This window comes from Amblyomma americanum, chromosome 5 (assembly GCF_052857255.1).
Source record: "Amblyomma americanum isolate KBUSLIRL-KWMA chromosome 5, ASM5285725v1, whole genome shotgun sequence".
Taxonomy (NCBI): Eukaryota; Metazoa; Arthropoda; class Arachnida; order Ixodida; family Ixodidae; genus Amblyomma; species Amblyomma americanum.
Genome location: NC_135501.1, coordinates 58,482,283 through 58,506,740, shown reverse-complemented (window position 1 = coordinate 58,506,740; position 24,458 = coordinate 58,482,283). Strand labels below are relative to the sequence as shown.

Here is a 24,458-nt window from a genome sequence, read left to right as displayed (position 1 = left end):
CAAAGACGTTCTAAAAGGATTAGATTGCCAGGAGATGGACATAATTTTGCACCTTGATGGACTGATGAGAATCATATACCATCTCTGACACGAAATTAAGACGTTATCAAGATCGGACTGAGATAAGAACGAAAAAGAGCACAGTCATCAGCAAGAAGCTTACGGGAAGAGTTAATGCCAATCGGAAGGTCACTATTATATAGCAAAAAGAGTAAAGGACCCAGATCAGAACCTTCTGGAACATCAGATGTTACGGCACATATGGAGTCTTTAGCTGACATAAACTGGGTGCGTTTAGTCAAGAATCATTCAATCCATTTAAGAAGCTTAAGGGAACTCATTTTAAGGTGGAGTAAGTGATGGGATAGCTTATCGAAAGCCTTAGCGAAGTCAAGAAAGATGCAGTTGGTTAGTAAACCACTATTTAAAGACGACGCTAAGATATTAGTGAAAGATAAGAGTTGAGTCATGCAAGAAAATTTTTTCTTCTGGAAACCGTACTGACAGGTGCTTAGAAAGAGTTACCTTCCAAAAAAAGAGGAAAGGTTAGAAAATATAATGTGCTCAAGAAGTTGCTCTGCTCTAGAATGTTTAGTGGCACTTACCTCTTCACCATTGTGACCGGATATGGCAGGCCTAAGTAAGCTCATTTGGGCAGTCTTAACCCTGTTTTGCAACTGCGGTGCATTTCCAAGGTAATCTTTCGTATTGCAGTTTTCGGTTTACTTAGAAAAGGTGTACCAGTTTGCCGTAGAAACTTATTAAAGCAGCTGGTGCAGCACTACAGCGTCGAACTTCTATGTTTGTAACTTACAGCTCCCTCCTTTCTTTCAGGATTGGCGAGCTGTTCGTGCAACGTGCATTTAGGCCCGTCCTCCAGATTGACTTCATATTCAGGTGGACCCCCATGGGCAGGGAGTATCGCAGGTGCCTCCACACGCTGCACTCACTCACGCGCAAGGTGCGCAGTCGCCACGCACAGGAACAAAAGCTTTGCGAAGGCGTACACAGAAATTCAGTCCTGTGTTCTCTTTATTTTATGTGCTTTTTGTACTGTTGTCATTATTGTCAAAAAGCACATGCTCAGTCAGGTGGTGTGGGTGGTCTTATAGAGAACACGAATACACCTAGATATTCTCTAAATGACATCGTCTCGACGCCTGATGCAAGCGCAGCAATTACCACTTTGTGAATGCGCTTGAAGGTGATCTTACCCCTTTCGTGTTAAGGCGCCGTAAATTACAACCGCCCTTGCGAAGTGAGCATTAAAAGAATGATTCACGCCTCAATAAGGTCTACGTATTTGAGATGAAATCAAAGTTATATTTTTTTTCTAATAAAAAAGAGAAATGGGAACCAAAAGGCATTGAACGCCGGACAACACCTCAGAACTCTTCTACAGTTTAGAGTACAGTGCAGTGACAAGAGAGAAAAAAAGTCTCGCCAATTGCTTGAAAATTCGTCGCATCAGAGCAACGAAGCATTCAATTAGAGCATATTTCTTCTGTACACAGAAAGAAATAGATGAAAAATAGCAGACTATGTTACGGTAGTATCACCGATTTCGGAAATAAAATGTGCAGCATATGTCAAATATGCTATAATTGTGTCAGAACATCATAACACGTAAGTTTGAAGGGAAGGCACGTTATATTTCATCCAGTTGCCTTTCATTATTTCATTAAAATGTTGCAGAGATATACTGAGTTGAAGCTCACTCTGAAACTCTTTAGTAAAGTTGATGCTTGATAGTTAATCTTCTTTTCTCATAGTTGGTATGAGTCCAAGGAACGAGTTTTCACCCATGTGCACCATTCTTGGACAGACATTTTCAATATTCAAAAATTTTGTAAGGTACTGTTATTTAAACATTGAACGTAATAGTATTTTCTATCGACGAGTAGCACAATCTTTGTTTATCGTTCTTCCATTTCTCCTATCGAGCAGTTAGAACTAGCAAAGAAAAGCAATAGGGAACGTTTATGGGCATTGAAAAAATGCTAACAGCAAAAAATGCAAGCGGCCAACGGGAGATCTGAGGAAACATTGTCATAGTGAAATGTCGCAATATATGAAAAGATGCGTTCATAAACTTCTCCCGTTGAAAAATGCTGTCGTGCAGAATAGCTGGGTATGGTTTGAAGGAGGTGCTGCAATAAATATTTGTCTACAATGGTTGTATGCAATTCGGTTTTGTGTGTATGTTGGAACAAGGTTTTGTGTAAATGTTGGAACAACATGTATAAATTCGAGTGTGCGCAATAACATAAAACAATTAATTACCCATTGTGTTATCTCTCATTTGAGCGCCATTGCGCCAACTTATTTTTGAATAGAAAAATAAAGCAAAAATACTGCACGCGTTCAACTGCACATGTCGACCTTCTAACTGTGTCTCTTGCATTGTGGCTTAACGGCAGTCATTCTCTTCAGTTCTCGTTTTGGCTGTCGCTTTTAAATTGGTGCCCTTTCATTTCCTCATTTATTTATTTAGACTAGCAATTGTACCACAGCAAGGACACTCTGCCATCTGCAACATTTCAGGCGACAGTATACTCGTTAGGTAATTCTAGCAATTCAAGAAGTGGCGAACACATGCATAAAAATTCAATAATAATATTTTAAGTTAAATCCTCATAAAAATTTTCGTCGATTTACTAGTAATGTGGAACCATTACTGAGAGATGGCATCCATATATTACAGTGAGTACAATTTGTAGACTTAAGATTTTACGTTTAACACTCTTAGTGACATCGATGGTGAATTACCAATGTTTTTCTGCTTCATTTGGTAGAACAGTGCATTCAAAACTTGTTTTCAGTGAGGTGTATTCATGTACAGGCTTTTTTTAATTATTATTCTTCATTTCCGTTTGCCCTACCGCAGGTGATCTCCGAACGCAAGCAAGCGCTACGCAAAGAAGTCGACAGCGGCCTGATCATCCTCAAAGACGACAGCTCTGAAGTGGAGCGCAAGAAAGCCCGCCCCTTCATGGACTTGCTACTGCTGGAACATTTCAAAAACAACATCACGGAGGAAGGCATCAGAGAAGAGGTCGACACCTTCATGTTCGAGGTGCGCTGCCAAGGCAAAAAACATGCGCTGAAAGTGCAATCGTGTGGATCAGTGTCTTGCAGCTAAGCTTTACTTTATCAGACAAGATGTTTAATATTGCCCCCTGTACCGGATTCCCTCGATGCATCTTATAAAGTACAAAAACAGCTCCCAAAAAAGTGCGCAGAAAGGTGTTACCTTTCCTGGGCATTAATCTGTGACCTTTCTTCCAGCGCTGTATGTATATGCAAATGATATGTTCCCTTGGTGAGTTTTGCATTCTTGCTTGAGAGTATCGCTTACTGCGGTAATTTCACAACTTCACAGCAATGTATTTCGCTGGCAGGCGGCGTGTTTCGTTATGCCTGCCAAGAACATTGAGAAATACCGATGAAATCTGGCAGATATTTTAGCCTTATAGATGGCCGTGCAGCCTCACCACAACATGAATCTTAGCATGTTGCTCTGCTAATGCGTAAGGGCCGCCTGATTCGAAAGCATCACTTTTATCGCGAACCGCAAGTAAATATATATTGCTAACAAGAACGGTGACGTAATGCGAGATGCCTCACTAGGACAGTTCAAGAAACATGGATCGCAAGATCAAAGCCTAACGAATAATTGGTGGTACAGGATAAAAACATAGGATGAGTTGAGTTCGGGAGCAGGCTCCATTGCTATTTGCAGGAATTGGCGTCACCGACTGAGAAGACCATGAATAATTATGACAAATAATTACAGATGAGCCTAAATTCTCTCGCAGGGTTGATAATATAAATGAGGTGGCAATAACGGATAGCACTTTTTTCATGTTTCTGTTCTGCCACATATATGGCTCATATCCCTTCATCCGATCGGTGCAAGATTGTCTTGGGTCCAGGCGTAGCAGAACAAAATAAAAAAAATACAAGAATGCAGCGCATCGTTAAGCTATGTAGCGATGGTGACTCAGAGCAAGCAGAAGAGTATCATCCTCACGAAAATGGAGGGGATGCGGAAAAGCTGTCTAAGCAGATGATATCAGGGTGAGCGCATGTGATAGCCGTGGAAAACTTCAAAAAATGTAGGTGTGAAAAAGCGGCAATGAAAGAATTGAGGAGGGATGTACGAGCAAGGGTCAAATCTTTACAAACGGCGACCGCTGTCGCCGCAAAGTAGAATGTCAAGAACAAACTATGCGAGAGCCAGAAAGGTGGAAACTTGCTTCTAATAGCTGGAGGCTTTAAAACTAAAACGAAAGGACGTTGGGTTTCGCAACGAAAGCGAAGCAAAAAATTATATAAGTACTAAGAAAGAGTACTGTATAGTCAACTCAACGAAAAAGTACAACATATATTACTAGAATGTAGCAGCATCCCCGAGGTATCGAGGCGACACAATGAGCATCCCCGAGGCTCCAAGGTTCAGAAGCAACCAAGGTATTAGAAATACATGAGATAGCCGTTACTAAGAAACGACTGGAGGATTGGCGGCTTAAAAGAACGGCAGTGAAAAGATACAAGAACACGATTCCATATCTTTATAGAGTAAAAGTTACCCAAATACTTTTTTTAAAGATAAATTTGCAGACAGGACCGCTATACCATTAGTGCAAAGGGTCGTCTACTGCGCACATACCGTTTGCATACAATCTGTTTATTACTACATGGAGCTTTCATGCAAAGTTTGATGTCAGCAGACTAAGCAGCCAGCGCTTCTCGCTCAAATTATTTGGCTTCACCTAGAGCAAACTTAGTAAAAAAAATGCTCAAATTGCTGATTTCCAGCCAGTGACGAAGAGGAATCCTCGTCTCTTTTTTCCTGACAACTCCTGATTGAAGAAAACCTTTTTTTGCATAAAAAATGCTTACTGCTCCTGGGCTTTTCAGTTGCCTCCAGGTCTTCGATTGGCCATTCGCACAACTCGGACTAGTTGCACATAATTGACTAGCTCCTGATTGTTGCTATGTGCCGATATACTGATTTATAACAATTTAGCGGTGTCAACATAATTTTGATATCGGCTCTTGAATTTCGTTACATTAGCTAGCATTATGTACATACAGGGTAGCAATTGTTTCTTTTATTTCATTATAATCTGAGCAATAATGTGTTAGGATTGGCAGGCTGGCTTAGAGAAATATAAAGAAAAAGAATACGTAGCAAGGCGTCCCCACCACCGCTCCAGTTCGAAGGTGATGCTGCGGCCAACGTCCGAGGTGCGAAATCTTCTGAGTAGCCTCTGCAGCCGTACGCGTAAAAGGAATTCGCCCTATTCAACCATGCGAGTTCTATGCGCTTTCAAACTCTAGGGCCACGACACAACGGCGATGGGAATCAGCTGGGCACTGTTCCTGATTGGACACCATCCGAAGGAGCAGCAGCTCATACACGAGGAGCTGGACCTAATCTTCGGTGAGGACCGAGATCGCCACGTCACCTCCGAAGACCTGAAGCAGATGAAGTACCTCGAGTGCGCGCTCAAGGTGAGACACAAAGGATTTCACGTGTTCAGGGGCTATGACTCTTAGAAGCAGTCAGCAAGGCTGTGTCGTTGCCGCCATGGCTCAGTGATTATGGTGGTCGGCTGTTAACCCGAAAGACGCGAGCTCGATCCAGGCCGCGGCGGACTCATTTCAATAGACGCGGAACTCTAGAAACCCATGAACTGCGCGATGTCAGTGCACGTTAAAGAACTTCATGTATTTGAAATTTTCCGACGAACTCCACTACGGCGTCTCTCATAGCATGAGTCCCTTTTGGACGTCAAACACCATGATTCAACCAACTGACCAACCGACCAAATCAAACCAAACCATCAATACCATGAGCAAGGCAGCAATGTGGGCTAGTTGTACATTTGGTTTGAATAACACGCTACACACTAACAAAACGACCGCTGGTACGGAGGACAAAGGACAAGAGCACTTGTCCTGTGTCCTCCGTTCCAGTTGTCGTTTTGTTAGTGTGTAGCGCGTTATTCAAACCAAAAACCAACCGAACCAACCCAACCAACCATCCAGCCAGCCAGCCAGCCAGCCAGCCCGCCAGCCAACCCGCGCAATCAATTTTGGTAAATAATGCCGCAAATCTTTCTAATGTTTGATTCTTCATGACCAAAGCCTGCGTCTCACGGCTTTATTTGTTTCTCACGAGGGATGCGGTGAAATTTTATTATCTAATGTGTGTTCGGCTGGCTTCACGCTGCTCGCGACAGATAGTAGACTCCAAACCGTTGGACTCCCCGTTCTACTGCTGTACCAGCCACAGTCGTAGGTGCTTTCCGTGCCTCTTAGCTTCTTCCTCAGGTGCAAACTGAACGCGTCTTAGAGCTAGAGTGATTCTGTCCCTCGCCGACCATCGACCACACTTCATCCTACCGCCGTCGCTGAGTTGTGCTGCTCTTGGAGAGCACAAGGCCAACGTAAGCAGGTGACAGCGTACGATAGGTAGTCGTACACCCAACATAATACGCTTTAAAACCGAATAGTGGAAATAGGGGAAACGGCCGCCCTTGTCCGTGGCGCGCAAGCTCCTTTACCGTTTCGGCGGCGTTTAGACGAGTCCATTCTGCGAAAATTCGTACCCTGCAGGACGCGGAGCTCCGCGTCGACCTCTCAAGGAAAGTTCTTGCCTTCGCCTTCAAATCTGGACATATGCGCGGTGCCGCATGCACTTTGCCCGCGCCGTTCTAACTGCTTCCTTGGTTGGCGAGTTACCCACTTCCGCCGCCAGAGTACTGCTCTTCATAGGCATAGGAAAGTAAAAGCATTAATTCACTTTGACTGAGCAGGATCCAACACGAAAATGTGCGTACAAGTTGCGGTCGAAAGTAAATGGTGTAAAAAACTTATTTTATAAGCGATTCAACACCAGCAGCTTTTACCTTTATCATTGTTATAGTATAATGCGTGAAACAAGGAAAAAAGAACAAATCTTTTTTGTCCGGGCTTTCATAGCTGCGTATTTTACTGAAACTCAAGTTAAATGAGACTGACGCTGCTGTAATCCGAGAAAGAAAATGTGCTTTTCATTTTCGCCCAATATACAGAGCAGCCTTGCTTAAAATATGTGGTATATGGGGCTTAGGCTATGAGAGACGCCGATGTGAAAGGCTTCAAAAAATTCGACTACCTGGCCTTCCTTAACATGACCTGTCATCGCACAATACACGGGCCACTCGAATTTCGCCTCCATCCAAATTCGACGGGCGCGGCCTAAATCGAAGCCGCGTCGTTCAGGTCATCAGCCCAGTGCTATAACCGAAGAACCACCGGGGTGACTTTTGTTGAAGATAAGCGAGATCGAGCAATATTTGGCTTTTAAAGGCACGGTGGTTTTTATTGTCCAGCACATGCATGTGGCGGCTCACTGATGTGCCAAACCGGTGGCCTAGTGGCCTCAGCATCCTCTTTGCATTCTGGAGGTGCGAGGTAGACCGCACACAGTACCAATCTGTAAAACAGTGGGTAGAAGCGTTTCCCCTAGCCTGGTGCTCGGCTTCTTCGATGTGACCTGTTGGGAAATCCGCATTTGACCACGCCTTATGCTCTGTTCATCTGGGGTGAATTTCATGAAAAGTGGCCCTTGGCTAACTTGAACCTTTTCGACGGGTAAGCGATTCTGTAGGGACTGAGATACGCCTTGGCCGTAAAGCCTAATCTGGCCATGTTTTCTTTTACAGTAGGTATAGACTGAGACTCTTTTTTCAAGAGACGCCGAACACAAGGCGAGGGGAAAGCTAAAAACACCTTTACACACCTAAAAATTCTAGACATCCGCATTTATAACGGGAAGTTGCTTATGAACACAATGTCTTCATATATCGTAAGATACGACTACAATGATTAATATATCCGCAGATCTTCTCACACCACGCATGCTCTTTTTTGCTATTAGTGTTTTTGCTATCGTCAAAAACGTTCGCATAGATTTTCTCTATCAGCCTTAACTAGTCTATACGAGCGATGGACGAATCTAAAAAAAAATACTTTTCATGCATACGAAGATTGGACTATTACCTTCAACATTGCTATAGCAGTAACTTACATTATTCTATTGCCCCACAATTTAAACTAATGGCCATGAATCCTTGGCTTGGGTGATCGTCAATGTTCGAAACGAAGACGAAGACGTCATTTAAATATTCTAGAAAAATCTGCCACTTTAGGCCTGCTGATAATGTGTCCACTACACGCTGCGATGTTTCTCGGGCTGAACTAAGTCCTAATAGCACCACCTAGAACTCGTATGAGCTGTCAGCGTGATGGAGATGGTCTTCTAACGGCCCGTGACATCGACGTCAAGTTCGCAATTCCCGCTTTTCATATACGAGCAGTACTTGGCGTCGTAAAGGCGATCAAGGATATCGTCTATTCGAGATAGAAGGTAGACGTTTTTCTATCTTATGCCGTTCATTTGGCGGCAATGAACTGAAAACCGAATATTCCCCTCTCTCTTTTTGCCGCGCCAAACCGGTGCTGCCCAGGACCTCTGCTCTGATTGCATGACGTCGTCGCGTAGCACTCCCCCAAGAGTGTTGTTGCGGGCTAGTTCGTTTAACATTGCTTAAAAGGGAGCAGCGCAAACACAGGACCCGTGTTTTACGTTTCTCTCTTCGTCCTGTATTTGCGCTGTCCTCTTTTAAACACTCCCTCGACTTGGCCGCGGATGACCTGGCGTTCTCGAGTCGTCACATGGTCGAGATTTTGGCGGGGACGGCGCATGACTTCACCGGTTAAAATTCGGTGCTTGGCAACAGAAGCCAGTTGGAACAGGAGGTCTTGCAGAATATGTCAGATTTGGAGAGGGCTGGCTATATGTCATAAGGTGGACTACAGGGTACCGTTCAGTAGGGCCGTTGACGCCGTTTCTGATAGAGCGATTGGAATGCTAACCTCGGCGGTCTCTTACCAGAAGACGATGCTCGTGTCGTGGTTGAGGTGTCGGTATTCATTGCTAAACGGGTTAACCAGCACTTGGTTTCTTCTTTATCGATGCTGACAATGACTCTTGCGACGCTGATCTCACGCCTGAAAAACAGTTGAACCTTCCCTTTGAGAATGCCTTCAGGGCTTACGGCAAGGTTGAAATATACAGAAACCATGACCCCCGAAAGGGGCGGGACGTTCACTTCTTCAACGAGCCCACTGAGCACAACGTTGTATCTGATCCTGGTCTTTAAAAGTATGGTTTCGTCTGTTCAAAGCATGATGAACTTCATTCGAAGGTCAATGTTCACTTGACGGTCAGTTCAGAAGTCCATGACCAAGACCGCGTCGCGTTAAGATTGCTGCAAGGGTAAGTATGCCCATTAAGCTTGACTCAGAACCAAACACTATTATATTTATTTTTAACGCGAACGATCGGCGCTCGCCATGGGCTCTTCGATGGCTTCACGCCACGCAAGCAATCGTTTCGAACGCGTGATAAGGTCGCGTCCGGTTGTGCGGATTTGCGGGCCGTCCCAGGTGGTCATCACTTTCTTTAGCTGAGCGTGGAACGGTCCACTAATGACTTATGAGCTGGAAGTGGTTCATATCTTTGCATTCTGGTCACGGCTTCGTCGGATGTTGTGACGCGCCTCAAGTTTGTTGCTTTTTAATGCTTTAGAGATGTGGCTTTCTCGAAGTTGCTTCGCGGCGTCGTTGACGTCATCGCAGTGGGTGCAGCATGGTAATGCAATGTCGTCGTTAATAGGGACCTAGTCGTTTCGCCTAGATGAAATGTCTCCAAATGTTGCTTTCTTCAATTTGATTAAGATGCTTTGGGGACCCTTCCTTTGACTGGCGCCGCAAATCTGTGCATCAGCCGGGGATACGGACGTTTCGAGGTAGTTTCTTCTTCGCACAGTAGTCTTCAATGTCCCGTCGTCGTTGAACAGGGCATGGTAGCGGTGAGTCTATGGAAAAACTTAGCAGGTCGATAACTTCATACGGACAGAGACGAAGGATGAGACCGCCATCACTGCAATGAAAGCACAATGGTCGCTCATTGCGGGTCCTTTATACATGGCATCTCCGAGGTTCCGTTCGTAGCTAGGAACTTGGAAAGGGAGTGCTTATGAGCAGGGTTCAAGTACAGCAGGTGAACGTCGACGAAAGTTCAGTGCGGCTCATCCTGACCCAGGACTACTTACTGCCACAACGTGAATAATTTCAGGAGATTATTGTTCTGCCGTCGTTGTTAGTGGGACGCCTTAGGTTAACCGGACGTCTTCGCCTGCAGTGTTTGGAAGCGTCGCGAAATTCGGCTGAGTTGAGAAGTTAAGCAAGCCCACTAGGTCATAAAGGTCCAGCCACTATTGGGAGTCTTCGTGCCCTAGGCCTTGGATCAATGGAGGCTCTCGGGGCTGCATTGGAATCTGTGATTACTCGACAGGAGGTTGCATCTTCGGGACTAGAGCAAATCTGGAATCAAACACGTACGAGATGTCAAATGGCGGTGAGTACGCTGTGTCAACGGACAAGTGGTCATTGGATGAGCGGACTGAAATGGCTCTGGTAAAAATTATTAGCTGGGTTGAATTTTGCAATCAGACAGTTGAACAACTCGTCGGCGGCGAAACCACAAGCGTGCTCGCCTGTCGTTGCCGAACAGACTCACCGCCGTTCTCGTCTGTGCTTAGTTTGAACCTGGCATAAATTTTCGAGATAACATGTGGGAACCATGTAGGATTTTATCTAACAACAGAAAACCAATTGCGCACAGTTGCGATAATTCGATAAATCTGGTTTTATCTCGAGTCACAGACAGTGTGACAAAGTCACGTGCCAGCGACTTTAAGGATGAACAAACAAACATTTCAAAGCATCGAGCCATAGTGATGTAATGCGAAAAAAAGGCGTAAAAAAGTGATTGTATTGCGCTCTTTCGCTTATCGCCTATCGACTGAGCCTTCGAATCTGTTTTGCCGTCACTTGCTTTTTCCGCTGCTGCGTGATCTTCTAGTGGGGGAGGCTAGTGAAGAAGCAGGAAGGGGGGGGGGTGTACGCGGGCGGGTGTATAGGAGGTCTTTTGCGGAAAGGGAGTCGGCGGCTGAGTGGAAGTTGGTTCGCGGGACATACAATTTTATTTTTGTGTCCAGAGGTGCAGCCGATGGGGGCAACTTTACTACAATACATCTTGTCGCATTATAAAAGGGTCCGTCGGAAGAAGTTTGGTTTGGTTTATGTGGGTTTAACGTCCCAAAGCGACAGAGGCTATGAGGGACGCCGGAGTGAAGGCCTCTGGAAATTTCGACCACCTGGGGTTCTTTAACGTGCACTGACATCGCACAGTACACGTGCCTGTAGAATTTCGCCTTCATAGAAATTCCGCCGCCGCGGCCGGGATGGAACCCGCATCTTTCGGGTCAGCAGCCGAGCGCCGTAACTACTCGGCCACGGCGGCGGTTCGTCGGAAGAGCCTCTTGCACGCAGGATCCTCAGCACACATAGAGACTGCGGATTTCTGCCGATGCGGACTATATTGCTACCGCAGTAAAAGCTGCGTGCACCATTCGTTTCACCTACGCCGGACGCCCTGAAGAGGCAGTGAGGAAGTACTAGTAAATAGCCAAAATAGCCAAGAAATTGTAAATGGACCCAAAGTAAATGTTCACATTTTAGTCTTTTCTCGCTCTCCTTTCAGGAAAGCCAGCGGATATACCCATCCGTGCCACTCATCAGCAGAACCTGCATGGAACCTTTCACCGTGGGTCAGAAACATACCTATATTTTTGTTTTTGCTTTGTTGATAGACTCTCCGAGAATAGTATTCGCGGTGTTCACCACCGTTAGTATTTGCGCATTCTGGATCCATTGCCAGAGGCTGCAGTAGCTTATGTGAATTGGATCATTTACAATAACGCTAAAAAACGAATAATTATCAGCAGGAATACATTTAACCTGCGCGATGTGTGTACGGAAAAGGAGCTGACCCCGCCGCGGTGGCTCAGTGGTTAGGGCGCTCGACTACTGATCCGGAGTTCCCGGGTTCGAACCCGACCGCGGCGGCTGCGTTTTTATGGAGGAAAAACGCTAAGGCGCCCGTGTGCTGTGCGATGTCAGTGCACGTTAAAGATCCCCAGGTGGTCGAAATTATTCCGGAGCCCTCCACTACGGTACCTATTCTTCGTTTCTTCTTTCACTCCCTCCTTTATCCCTTCCCTTACGGCGCGATTCCGGTGTCCAACGATATATGAGACAGATACTGCGCCATTTCCTTTCCCCAAAAACCAATTATTATTATTATTAAAAGGAGCTGAGAAAAATAAACAATCAAGCGAGAAGGCATACACACCTGCAGTAAAGAATGGAGGTAAGCGCACCCAGGAAGAGTGTTTCCTGCGATATAAACACGTCACCAGTTGTCTTGACATCACGGGGCCTGCCTAGGAAGAAACGGGCTTGGGCAGGGCTTGTAACAGGAAAGCAAGATAGCCGATGGTGCATGGTTCAGGGTAACCGAATGTATTACAGGAGAAGACAAGCGTAGCAGGGAGAGCAGGAAGCTAGGTGGGCAGATGAGATTAGGAAGTTTGCGGGAATAAGGAGGCCACACCTGCCGCAGGACCATGTAATTGGAGAGTTATAACAGCGCCCTTCGCCCTGCAGTGGGCTTAGTCAGGCTGCTGCTGCTTGCTGCTTCGTTGCTGCTTGCTTGCTGCTTGCTTGCTGCTTGCTTGCTGCTTGCTGCATGCTTGCTACTTGCTTGCTGCTTGCTTGCTGCTTGCTCCTTGCTGCTTGCTGCTTGCTTTCTGCTTGCTGCTTGCTTGCTGCTTGCTTGGTGCTTGCTTGCTGCTTGCTTGCTGCTTGCTACTTGCTTGCTACTTGCTTGCTACTTGCTTGCTGCTTGCTCCTTGCTGCTTGCTGCTTGCTTGCTGCTTGCTTGCTACTTGCTTTCTGCTTTCTGCTTGCTGCTTGCTTGCTACTTGCTTTCTGCTTGCTGCTTGCTTGCTGCTTGCTGCTTGCTTTCTGCTTGCTGCTTGCTTGCTGCTTGCTTGCTACTTGCTTGCTGCTTGCTTGCTGCTTGCTGCTTGCTCCTTGCTGCTTGCTCCTTGCTGCTTGCTGCTTGCTTTCTGCTTACTGCTTCCTTGCTGCTTCGTTGCTGCTTGCTTGCTGCCTGCTGCTTGCTTGGTGCTTGCTTGGTGCTTGCTTGCTGCTTGCTGCTTGCTTGCTGCTTGCTACTTGCTTGCTACTTGCTTGCTGCTTGCTTGCTGCTTGCTTGCTGCTTGCTCCTTGCTGCTTGCTGCTTGCTTGCTGCTTGCTTGCTGCTTGCTTTCTGCTTGCTTGCTGCTTGCTTGCTGCTTGCTTGCTGCTTGCTTGCTGCTCTCTTTCTGCTTGCTTGCTGCTTGCTTGCTGCTTGCTTGCTGCTTGCTTGCTGCTTGCTTCCTGCTTGCTGCTTGCTTTGTGCTCGCATTTTGCTTGCTTGCTGCTTGCTGCTTGCTTGCTTTTTGCTGGCTTGCTGCTTGCTTGCTGCTGCTGGTGCTGCTTGTGATGATGATGATGAACGACGACATTGCTAATCTCGTACAACACGTGAATAAATTATTTTTTTGTGAATTTATTTCTAAGCTCTAAAGCAACCTTGCATCAGACACGGTGCAGTGAGGGCACTGTAAATATTAAGGCGTAAGCCCTTCTTGACATTTGAGTGGCGTAGACGGAAGTTGTAGACAGAGGTTATCCGCCAGTGTCGGCACAACTGTCAGTCATAATTTGCATTGTAATTGAAATAAAATGTAAATGTTGTTAAGACAGCAGTTGGTAAACACCACTTATGTTATGATAGCAGAGATAGCAATCTGATAGTAAACTAGTAATAGATAAGGATAATGATAGATACTGATAGCTACTGATAGTGATAGTGGAGTAAATGCGACCACCTGGGGTCCACCAATCTGCGCTGATATTTAACAGCACACGATACCTGTTTCTGCATTCCGCTCCCATGGAAGCACATCCTCCGCAGCCGGGAACGAACGTGCCATCTTGGTTTCAGCCGCCTCTCGCCAAGGCCACTAAGCCAGCATGTTTGGTTCTTACAGACGTGCATCAGTGATTGAGCGAGCTTCTTTCCTCTGTCCGTAACGTAAATACTTCAGGGCTGCTATAATGTCGTCCGTGCTGTAAATAGACGGACCACCATGGAACAGAAATAACCACATGCATTTATTTCTACATTTACACAAGTACCTTGATACTTTCTGTTTGCATATATGACCATGAAGTGGCTGCTATCATGTTTCCAGCCGGAACGACGCTTCCAAAGGGCTCCATCATCGAGATAGCCCCCTACTTCCTACACCGGGACCCGGCGGTGTTCCCGAAGCCCGAGGAGTTCCACCCGGAGCGCTTCTTCCCGGAGAGCTCCAAGGGACGCCACCCGTACGCCTACGTACCTTTCTCGGCCGGGCCGAGGAACTGCATCGGTACGTGGCGCCTCAGCTCTCTCACGGTAATGTCATGAAGTCACATAAGGCCGTTGCACGTTGACTAGCGCAGCAGGTTAGATACATGAAGCTTCCAATAGCGGTATCACACGATTCTCACAAGTCACCCTGCATTTCTCGCTTCATCATGTCTGCTCGTGTTTTTAACCAAGAGCTAATAAGTTGTCTTCCCCATTGCCACCGCCTGTTCTAATTTTAACGTGCAAACGTTAAAGTCCACGTTCCCCAGAAAATCCGGCACGGCGTTGTTGGTGTTCTCGGCGTCGGCGTTGGGAGCAGAAAAACACCGTCATGGCTTTGGCTGGCGGTTCCCAGAAAGCAACCTATAGGAGACAGCTGGGCCACCGAGGTCAAATGACCCTGCGGCATCATCACAGCCTGCCCACCGTATAGTGAGCAAACTTCCCATTGAGGCAGGTTACAGCTAAATTATTGATTTGTCGCTCGGGAAGAGCGACTTAGGCCATACAAGGCCTACCGCTGGGAGCACCGGCCTTCGTAGGGCAATGGCGCATTGCTTAACCGCTGCATCATTGCACCAGGAAGGGTATGAGGACTCCCAAGAGTCTATGAATGTAAAGTCGAGAATGGTGTTCCGCATATATGCAAATTAACCCATTGCGCTATCGCATCATACCCTTCAGGCGGAGCTTAGTTTTCTCCGGCATTTTTTTTTATAGAGGCTTCGTCAGCTTGTGCTTCCGGAACGTGATTCAAAATTCATGTCATGTTCTTCGAAACCGCCGATTTAGAAATGGGTCTTTTAGCCACAGGTTATTAACCACAGTTGTCGACCGGGGCCGCCACCATTATCAACAAGAAGAGGACAAATTGTGGCACCTTTGGGCGAAATAAAAAAATAAGGAGACTCTTTCTTTCATAAATGCATTAATTCAGTTTCAGGCTCACAACATTTGCCAATTTAATCGTTGGAAACGTTTTCTTTTTTGCATACATGTAACAGTATAGGGAGCGCGCGGGAACCGCAAAGAGCAATTGCTCCGGGGACGCACCATGAATCACCGTGATCCCTTTGAAACTTGTATAGAAGAGGTTGTGCACCGCGTGCACTATCCTGCGTGAAAACAACCAACAAAGCAAATGGGCAGATGCCTTAATGAGGAGCGGTTCGAAAACCACGGAGATGCGCAAAAAATTGTCGTCACAGGCCAACTTGCTGCCCACTGCGGAGACTAAACGCTATAAGCGCGTCAATCCAAAGTACAAGAAACAAGCGACTGGGGAGATTATCTGGGCTTTTCGATAAACGATATGGGCGAAAATGGTGGAAACATCTCCTCGGTACCAGTGACAGAAAGGAGCCCACATATCTGACCGAGCGTGTGCCATGACGCTGACCACATATCGATTACCTTTGCAGGCTGTTTCTGCTATCTTTCTCCGTGTTTCTTCTGCACCTTGATGTGTATATCACACGAGATTTGTGAATTAAATTTTCACTTGTAGCAGCACCATTTCTTGTGTCTGCTTCTTTCATTGTGTGTACGCTTCCTGCTGTTTGCAGCACAAAAGAAAATTGTGTTGTCGGGATTAACCCCTGCAGCACCTAATAAGCAGCTGGACTTTGATTGCAGTGCGACGGAAGCGACATTCAGTACATCACTTAATGCCAGTATTTCCAACAGCTTGTCTTTACTGATATTGTCTGTTTATTGAAGTAATAGAGTTCCTGCCCTTAAATCGGGACAAAGAGAGGGAACATGTCCTCCTGACTAGGCCCCACTCTGAGATTACACAGCCGGTGCTGCAACAGTGGCGCGTCAGCAGTTGCTCTCAGCAACAGCAGTTACGCAAAAACAAGCAACATTGTCCATAACGTTGTACTATAACTGTGTTTACACACGAAAACAATAATTTTTCTCATTTAACAATTTTAATTTCCGAAAGCTGTTCGAGAAGCAAAGTAAAAAATTTAAGTTGGTGTTCTTTCCTGACGAGCACCCGCACAAGTCGGGACCAGATCATGTGAATAAGATTTGCTTTCTTGGGCTATGCCTAAAGAGGATGCAAGTGGAGCTGGAGACCTTGCAGTGCCTGGTCATTTGCGTTCATGCGGCCGCTTTCAGAGACGGTACTTGTGGCTATCACACCGCGTGTTTATGAGTCACCACGACTGCCGTATGTAAACCCTCCCAATTTTTTAAATAAAATCACGCAAGCGTCGACTTCCCGGCGCTGCTGCGGCTGAAGAACATGAGAAAGCATGCAATGGTAAAGGCGTGCCGAAAATTCCTGCTGCAGAAGTGAGTAAGCATCGCCTGCTGGGCTGTTCTGATCAGTGCGAACCAACACCTGGCGATAATCAGCTTTTATGCATCGCAACCACTGGAAGCTGCGACCGACTGTTTTTATCAGCCCCAAGCAGCGTGAGTGATTCTAGAGGGCTTAATTTTACGATAAATATCCTAGACTGCCCAAGAACAATGTTGCAATCGTCCCTTACGAAAGGAGGACCCTCGGTATTGGCGCATTACCTTAGTAAAGACAAATGCTCTCAAGATTCTACCAGCCAATGCAACCGGGGCCAAGCGTTGTACCTGGAACGTTACCATTTTCAACCATCCATAGCCACTAACACGCAGGAGATGGGACACGAAACGAACCCTCTCAGAACATGGCCTTAAAACTTGCTTCACACGACAGAGAACGCCAATTCCAGCGGCAAGATCAGTGCCCATGTTAGTTCCGTCTCCCAATCTCTGCTCTGCTTCGACACGGCCCCGCTGCGTCGTGCAGTCGACGCTCACTTGATATCAAAAAAAAAAATATGCAGCGTGTACAACTGTCGGAAAGACTGCAGGATCAGGAGTACAGTTCCTGTCGAGTGCGCAGCTAGTTCTGCGAAATACTTGAAGCCACATGTTTGATGCACTGCTACTGCAGAACGCCTCAAGGCACTCTTGTTTGGCTTTTTTGTTTCTTACAGGGACAATGAGCGCACCGTAATCAAATTATTGTTCTAGCCGCAGCGGTGGCATGGTTATGCGTTCGGCCGCTTACTCGAAAGACGCTAGTTCGATCCCGGCCGCGGCGGTCAGATTCCGATATAGGAGAAATGAGGAGAAACGCGGCGTCGGTGCGTGTTCTTTAAAAAAAAAAAGGAAATTAGTTGGTTGAAATTTTCTGAGCCCTCTACTAAGGCTCCACTCAAAGCCTGAGTCGCATTGGGACGTTAAACCTGTGCAACCAAAACCAGTCAATGATTGTTATCAGTAACAATTGATTCCGGCATATTTCTGACTACTTTCGTGCACCGTTCTCCGCCAGCGAAAGACCTATTTATTCTCAAGAAATTTGGAAATAAGTTCCTTCCCGATAGTCCATTCAAAATGTGGCGTCATAAGGGAGAAAAGCGGATGGCCCTCTATTTTAAAAAGATTGGCGTTGACTCCTAGATTCGCACACAAACATTGGTGGATCAACGGTGCGTTTACTTTCGAAATCGGCTAATGATGGCGACACACGTATTTTATTTTATAGTATCTTCTACACTATAAACCCTCTATATATGACAAGCCTATCGTCATTGTTATTACAATGCTTTACTCCGACGATACAGGCCAGACTGTTTTTCGTCCTGTGTTTCTGTTTAAGAACAGTAGTATTTGCAAGGCAACCTATAAGGTTCCTGAGAAGTACGCCGGCGCTGAAGCGTACTTCATCACCAAAAGATTTCGCCGGCACGTTTCTCGGTTCTGTGGTATCGTTGGCGTAACGTCGGCTCCATTAGGTTACCTCGAAACACATTCGCTTCGCGCAAAGCGCAATTCCATCGCGGTACCTTTGCCTTAACACTGCATGCAGTAATAGTGCGCCTTGTGAAGGAGTATCAGGAGAAAACTGCAGGCAATAATTAATTGCTTATGAGGGAAGCGAAGACAGAGTAACTGTCTCACTCCTCGTGAGCACCAGAACTGCGCTGTGATGTGGGAGATTAGAGACTGCAAGAAGGCAGAGAAAAAGAGAGGCAGCAGTGGCCGCCTGCGGATTAATTCGGGCCACCTGGGATATTTAGGGTGCATTCACATGGCACAGAACATGGCCACATTTTGCGCCGGGAAACACGAGGTGAAAAAAACGTTTTTTCAGTAAAATTAGCTTACCGGGAAAAATTGACGCAGTAACACCCTGACATCTAGGTGGGCAGCTTAATCAGGCAAAGAGGGACGAGATCAAAGAGGAAATGAAAAAAGGAAGACAGGAAGAGGTGCCGTAGTGCAGGGCTCCTCAATAATTTCGACCACCCGGGGATCTTTGACGTCCACTGACATCGCACAGCACACGGGCGAATTTGGCGTTTCGCCTGCATCGCAACTCTCCGCTGACGACGCGTGCTTCAGCTGAGACAGTGTGTCGAAAGTGCGGTGGAGGAGGACTCCCATTCGATTGCAGGTCCCGCGATCCCATCGCAGCACGCGGGTAGCGACCACGTGCTCTGAATTGAATGAGTTATCAACATTTGATGGCCTTGCATGCGACAGAAAAGGAGCGTCGTTCTCTGGACGATGCACGTAAGACCAAGGTGCCAGGACCGCAGCAGTCCGGCGGGTGGAACAAAAATGGATTCGCTGTTAACTCTCGCCATAAACGCAATGCGCGGCGAGATTCCTGACATCTCAAGATAAGAAACGTATACAGTCGTGCGCATAAGCGGAGAGACCACCGGAATGGTGGTAATTGCTATGTTTCTCAGTAAAAAGGCGTGCTTGCAGAAGTGTATGGGCCGACAGGCTAACATATATGGTACGTCACCTTATAGTTTATTTCGCAACAGGCATTGCACTGGGAGAATTCGCAAGAACGCAGTTTTGCCAGTTCACGTGGTCTGCACTTTTCAGCAGCGGTGTATTAAATGACGGCGATATAAGGACAAATGAAACACAGGCGCGGATTTTCCGCCGGACATGGCCGTGAGATTGCTGCTGAAATATCCTTTACTGGAGGCAACTTTGCTGCGAGCTTTCGTTTCCTTGCCTTCTATTTTTGAGCCCTTTGATCGGCAGTCCACAGCGTGGAGGCAGGCTTTGCCGAGCGCTTTTGGCATCATTTGGAATTGCATCGGATACCGAAAATAGATATCAAAACAATTACAGCCAATAGTTCTCCTCAGCCCCCATGTCCAATACCCCACAAGTGAAGGAATAATAATAATAATAATAATAATAATAATAATAATAATAATAATAATAATAATAATAATAATAATAATAATAATAATAATAATAATAATAATAATAATAATTGGTTTTGGGGGAAAGGAAATGGCGCAGTATCTGTCTCATATATCGTTGGACACCTGAACCGCCGAAACAACCATAACACTATAGCACCAGAGTATTGTTCTTTCGCAAAATCCTCACAAATGGTATAACACACCGCAAACCCCTAGCGAAATTGCCGAATTCAAGCGCACAAGGTGTTTTGCCGAGCTAGAAGAGAAAGGTCTTGTTTATTTTGTTTCATTTCTGTTTATATTTCGATTCTAAGCCAGGCTGCATATCTTTTCTCATTCAACCGCTGTTGGAGATTTCCCACTGATCTGGCTGTCGTGCGCCAACATATTCCTTCCAAACAAACAATCAGATATCTTTACTCTGCGCTAAACCCTATCATATCCGCGCCTCTCATCTGTTTTAATCATCTGTTGAAACAGTGTGTACAGGTTTGAAGGAAGTTATCGAATTCAAACTCCCTCTCGGAAGGCAAGGTCTCCGCCACCTTTCCTGTCCATTTCCGTTACTTTAAATTTAGAATATTGCGCAGCATTCACGCTCGAGCATTAAACGAATATGGAAATCATAATAAACGCTTGTGCGGAATCAAAAGACGCACCATCCACGTGCTTTAACGGCATTAGCTCCCACCGCTCACTGCGCTTGCTACTTGCACTGAAGAAAAGCCACTTTCTTCCAAGGGAGCACTGTACCACTGTTCTGTTTAATTTTGGGGCCAACATGAACATGATCTTTAATAGCGAAATTGACGTGGGGAAACCAGCCGCGCGGCTGTTTTGTATTCCTTTATTCCAGAGTGGATATTAGTGCGTAAGCCCTAATGCGACGGTTACCAATGCCGATCTAAACTGCCCATTTTCTGCTCGCCAAGCGCGACTGTTCCATCCCGTGGCACTGCCCGCTACTCGTCGTCTTCTATGTGCCACTATTCCGGTCATTCTGACCCGAGCGAAATCATCTCTTGCGTGTCCGCACCTGGCCTAGCGCAAGCGCTCTGTACCACGGCACAGGCAGCACAACGCTGTCTTAATTGGACGCAGCAAAAATCCGTTTTATCGCTTTGTTTCGAATGTAGCAAACATTACCTGTTGTATTGCGCACAGATTAGATGCAAGTTCCATTGTTCAGCTGCCTTTATTTCTTTTCCATGTTTCAGGCCAGAAGTTCGCACTGGCCGAGGAGAAGATCGTGGTGGCCAACATCCTCCGCCGCTTTCGGGTCCGGTCGCTTGACCAGCGAGACCAGGTGGCGCTCTCGTTGGAAATGGTGCTGCGGCCTGGAACTGGTCTCAGAATCAAGTTCACGCCGCGATGAAGCCACGGCCGAAGAGCGCCTTCTAAAGGTCTCAGCTGCTGCTGCCTCAGTAATGATTTTCTCTGAAAAAGTGGTAGATGAACACAGGAACACAACGAATGGTAGTTATCAAGCCGTCAGCCGTCTCCTGTCCTCCTCTGTTTACAAGAAACGCGACAAAATTTCTCTTATCAGATGCCTCGTTATGATTTCGGTAGGCAGCTGCACTAGCTACGCTCGAGCCCCTTACTTCTATACTTAAAAATGTTGCACCAAGAGTGCGAGAAGGCTTTAAAATTTTCTTGTTTAGATTACCTATATGTGCCAGTAAGAGGACTATGTCGTAAGTGTAACATCCACTCAAGTGGTGCAAGCCACAACGCTCTGCGCTAATGGCTGCACCTTCATTTGTCCAAAACGCGTGCGCGCCCTCTGTTGCAAACAATTGACCACCACATGCAAGATCCATTGTATTATTTGTTGCAGCATTGCTGTGTTGAGCGTACTGTCGCCAGTTCAAGTGTGTTTGTTCAATTGTGTGCAAAGTAGTAGCCGGCGAAATATTCAGGCATCAACACCTCTTTTGATGTCCTTGTCAATAAAAAATAAATGTCGGCAGTTGGAAACAATTGACTGAGTATATCGCTTGTCAAGGACTCGAATAAAGACACCTTCGCTTTGTAAAGAAACAGTCAACCGTTCAGATAGCTGTTCTTTTAATATTTATATATTGCGCATGGATAATTACTTGGTTCGGGCAGCGCTCCTTTTCCTTTTATGCAAAAGCTAGTAAGTGCCATGCATTAGAAAGATATCGAGGGGCAGGGAAAACAGCTATAAACGCTCAGCGCGCTCAACAGCACAAAGAAGCGAAACATCTCAACGGAGTGCGTGAAAACCAAAAAGCGCTTAGTGAGGCCGGATGGGCTGTCCGATTGCGAAAACGGGCTGACGAAGAACTTTTCTTAAGCCGCTAAGCAGCCATCGACACCATTTCCTCCCTCTCTGCGCAGTTTTTCTTCTTTATATTTATACTATGCGTATATATCCGCCAGTTGGCAAAGGCTTGCGCATAACCTATCATCGTCTTCAAGAAAACGGCTGAATGCGGGGACGCGTTGGGAAGCGAAATGCTCTAGGCGCGAATCCAAGTGCGGCTCCCAATAAGCCTAATAGGTGCTACGACCTTCCTAGGGCCGTATTTTCTAAGGATGCATTTCCTTTTCCTTTTGTTTTTCGTTTCCTCATTTTCTTATTTCAATTTCTCATTTGTGCTTCGTGTTTCGTCATCGTCCCCTTACAAAAATTTCTAGAGACAGGTCATCGACTCTCGAAACAGTCCATAAACTCCTGTAGATTTTAGTCTATGAAGTTGATAGACTGTTTATAGACAAATATTATGGACTAGTCTATAGATAAATTTGTATATTTATGGCCATACTCTATTGGTAGACCTTTGTCTGCAGGCAGTGTATACACAAATGTCTATATACAAATGCCTACTGAAATTGGACAGCTATATAGGCAGTCTATAGGCACTGCCCTATAGAATTACTTATGGAAAAAGATTTCCTATAGATTCCTCTCTACAGGCAGTCTATAGACAAATGTATAATGATAATAGCCACATGTCTATAGACAGTCTATGGAAGAACTATAGGCAGGTGGTCTGTCATTGATATAGACCATTCTTCATAGACAGTCTATAGACATCGGTCTACTAAAAGTTTATTTCCAAGCTATCCAGGCTGAGAATATGCAATATATGTAACATAGAACGCACCACGTTAAAATAAATGCTTAAAGTAACGGTCCGACTAGTTCCCTCAGCAGCATTCTTGCAACCTGTTGTCTGCAGTCAGACATCTGGGCATGTTGACCTGTACAGCTCAAAGGAAAAAATAATAAAGAGGAACTGAAAAAATCGCATTCCACTTCTACACATGTGTTTTACATGACGTCATATCCTGGCAATCCCATTCCAGAAAACTAATCTATAATCTGTTGGTTTGATTTTATGAGGTTCAAAAACTCAAGGTGACTCAGGCTATGAGAGACGCTGTAGTGAAAGGCTGCGGAATAATTTCGGCCGCCTGCGGTTTTTACCGTGCCCTGACATCGCATAGAACACAAGCCTCTAGCATTTTGCCTCTATCGAAATGTCACCGACGAGGCAGGGATTGAAGCTGCATTTTTCAGGTCACCAGAACACGATATCCACTGAGCCATCGTGCCAGCCTCATCTTTTCACTAAATACGCATGACAAATTCTAAGCGGTTTCATAAAAAATTGTAACTAAGACCCATAGTTCTGGGAGAACTCTACCTCTACACTCAGTAGCTACTGCCAGTACTGATCTGTGCATGGCATTCCCCTTAATTTAATTGGAACAGAAGACTTCGAAAAATTCTTCAACATATCAGAATTGACTCGATATGAGCTGTTGAGAATGCCACCCTGTTAAAATGTACTAGTACATTCAGTGCTCCTTACGGAGGGATCCCAACAGGAGAACATTGCAGCATTTATTTTTATACCCGCTATTGATCAAGCGCTTAAAAATACCCTGCACGAAGCCTGGTACGTTTGCTGATAATCAAAGGGACACAAGCCATGCGAATCCAACCAGGCAGACTGGGAACCACTTTACCACAGTTTGGCACCCACAACTTGAAGCACAAAGAGGAAACAGAGTCCTCATACAACAGCGCGCGCTTTTAGAAACAAGCTTGTTGCAGCGCTTCCATGCCGGGCTCATTATCCAGAAAAACTCAAACAGCACATAGTGGCGGTAGCTGTGCCGTTTCAAAAGCTGACATGAGTTTGAGACAGCATACGTAATATCGTGGCGATCAAATACCTTCTCATATTCAGTGAGTTTAACCTTCAACTGCAGCCCGAACAGAGCAGTCAAAGAGGTGGTTCTTGCATGCAGGTATCCACAACTAACGCTGCTAGAAAAATCAAAGAAAGCAACGAACGCGCTCAAAGTATGAACTATTTAATTGAAACAATTAACGGCTTCATCAATAGGAGAATCTATAATAACACAGCGCGAACTGAATTGCATTCATGCCGCAAATAAGCGCCAAGTTATATTGGCATTTTCGTAACGTAGCAGTCTGAGATAAGAAACGCATACGGCTCGGATAACAGCGATGGACAAATATATACGTATGCAACCAAAGGGGAGACGGCATACAGCTCGTAGGTTCTTTGCGGTGTTTACGCGCTGGACATTCGGGCCGGCATCAAGTTTTATTCAACCATCGCTTTATTAGAATTCCACCAGTGCCACTTGACTACAACTTCAACAAACGTCCCATGCTCCACTCTATAGCGTTATAAAACACATTTGGTGAAACGTCACTGCCCACGACGCGTACCGAGCGAGCTTCTGCACCTAAGAAGCAATGCACACCTCTCAATGAACAGCACTCC

At 45.8% G+C, this 24,458-nt stretch overlaps 1 protein-coding gene across 5 annotated transcripts in view; it reads left to right on the top strand.

Annotated features, from left to right (window-relative positions):
• Positions 1 to 22,954, top strand: part of LOC144132474 (cytochrome P450 4c3-like) — a 66,278-nt gene extending 43,324 nt beyond the window's left edge. For 2 of the 5 annotated variants that reach the window (XM_077664914.1, XM_077664913.1), the window contains 6 exons: positions 835 to 961; positions 2,888 to 3,076; positions 5,347 to 5,520; positions 11,666 to 11,732; positions 14,268 to 14,447; positions 20,880 to 22,952. In XM_077664914.1, the coding sequence (XP_077521040.1) occupies positions 835 to 961; positions 2,888 to 3,076; positions 5,347 to 5,520; positions 11,666 to 11,732; positions 14,268 to 14,447; positions 20,880 to 21,037 (895 nt within the window). In that variant the 3' untranslated portion in view covers positions 21,038 to 22,952. Of the gene's footprint in view, positions 1 to 834; positions 962 to 2,887; positions 3,077 to 5,346; positions 5,521 to 11,665; positions 11,733 to 14,267; positions 14,448 to 20,879 lie in introns of all 5 variants that reach the window. The other 3 variants (XM_077664916.1, XM_077664915.1, XM_077664912.1) reach the window with 3 other exon arrangements.
• Positions 22,955 to 24,458: the final 1,504 nt, after the last annotated feature.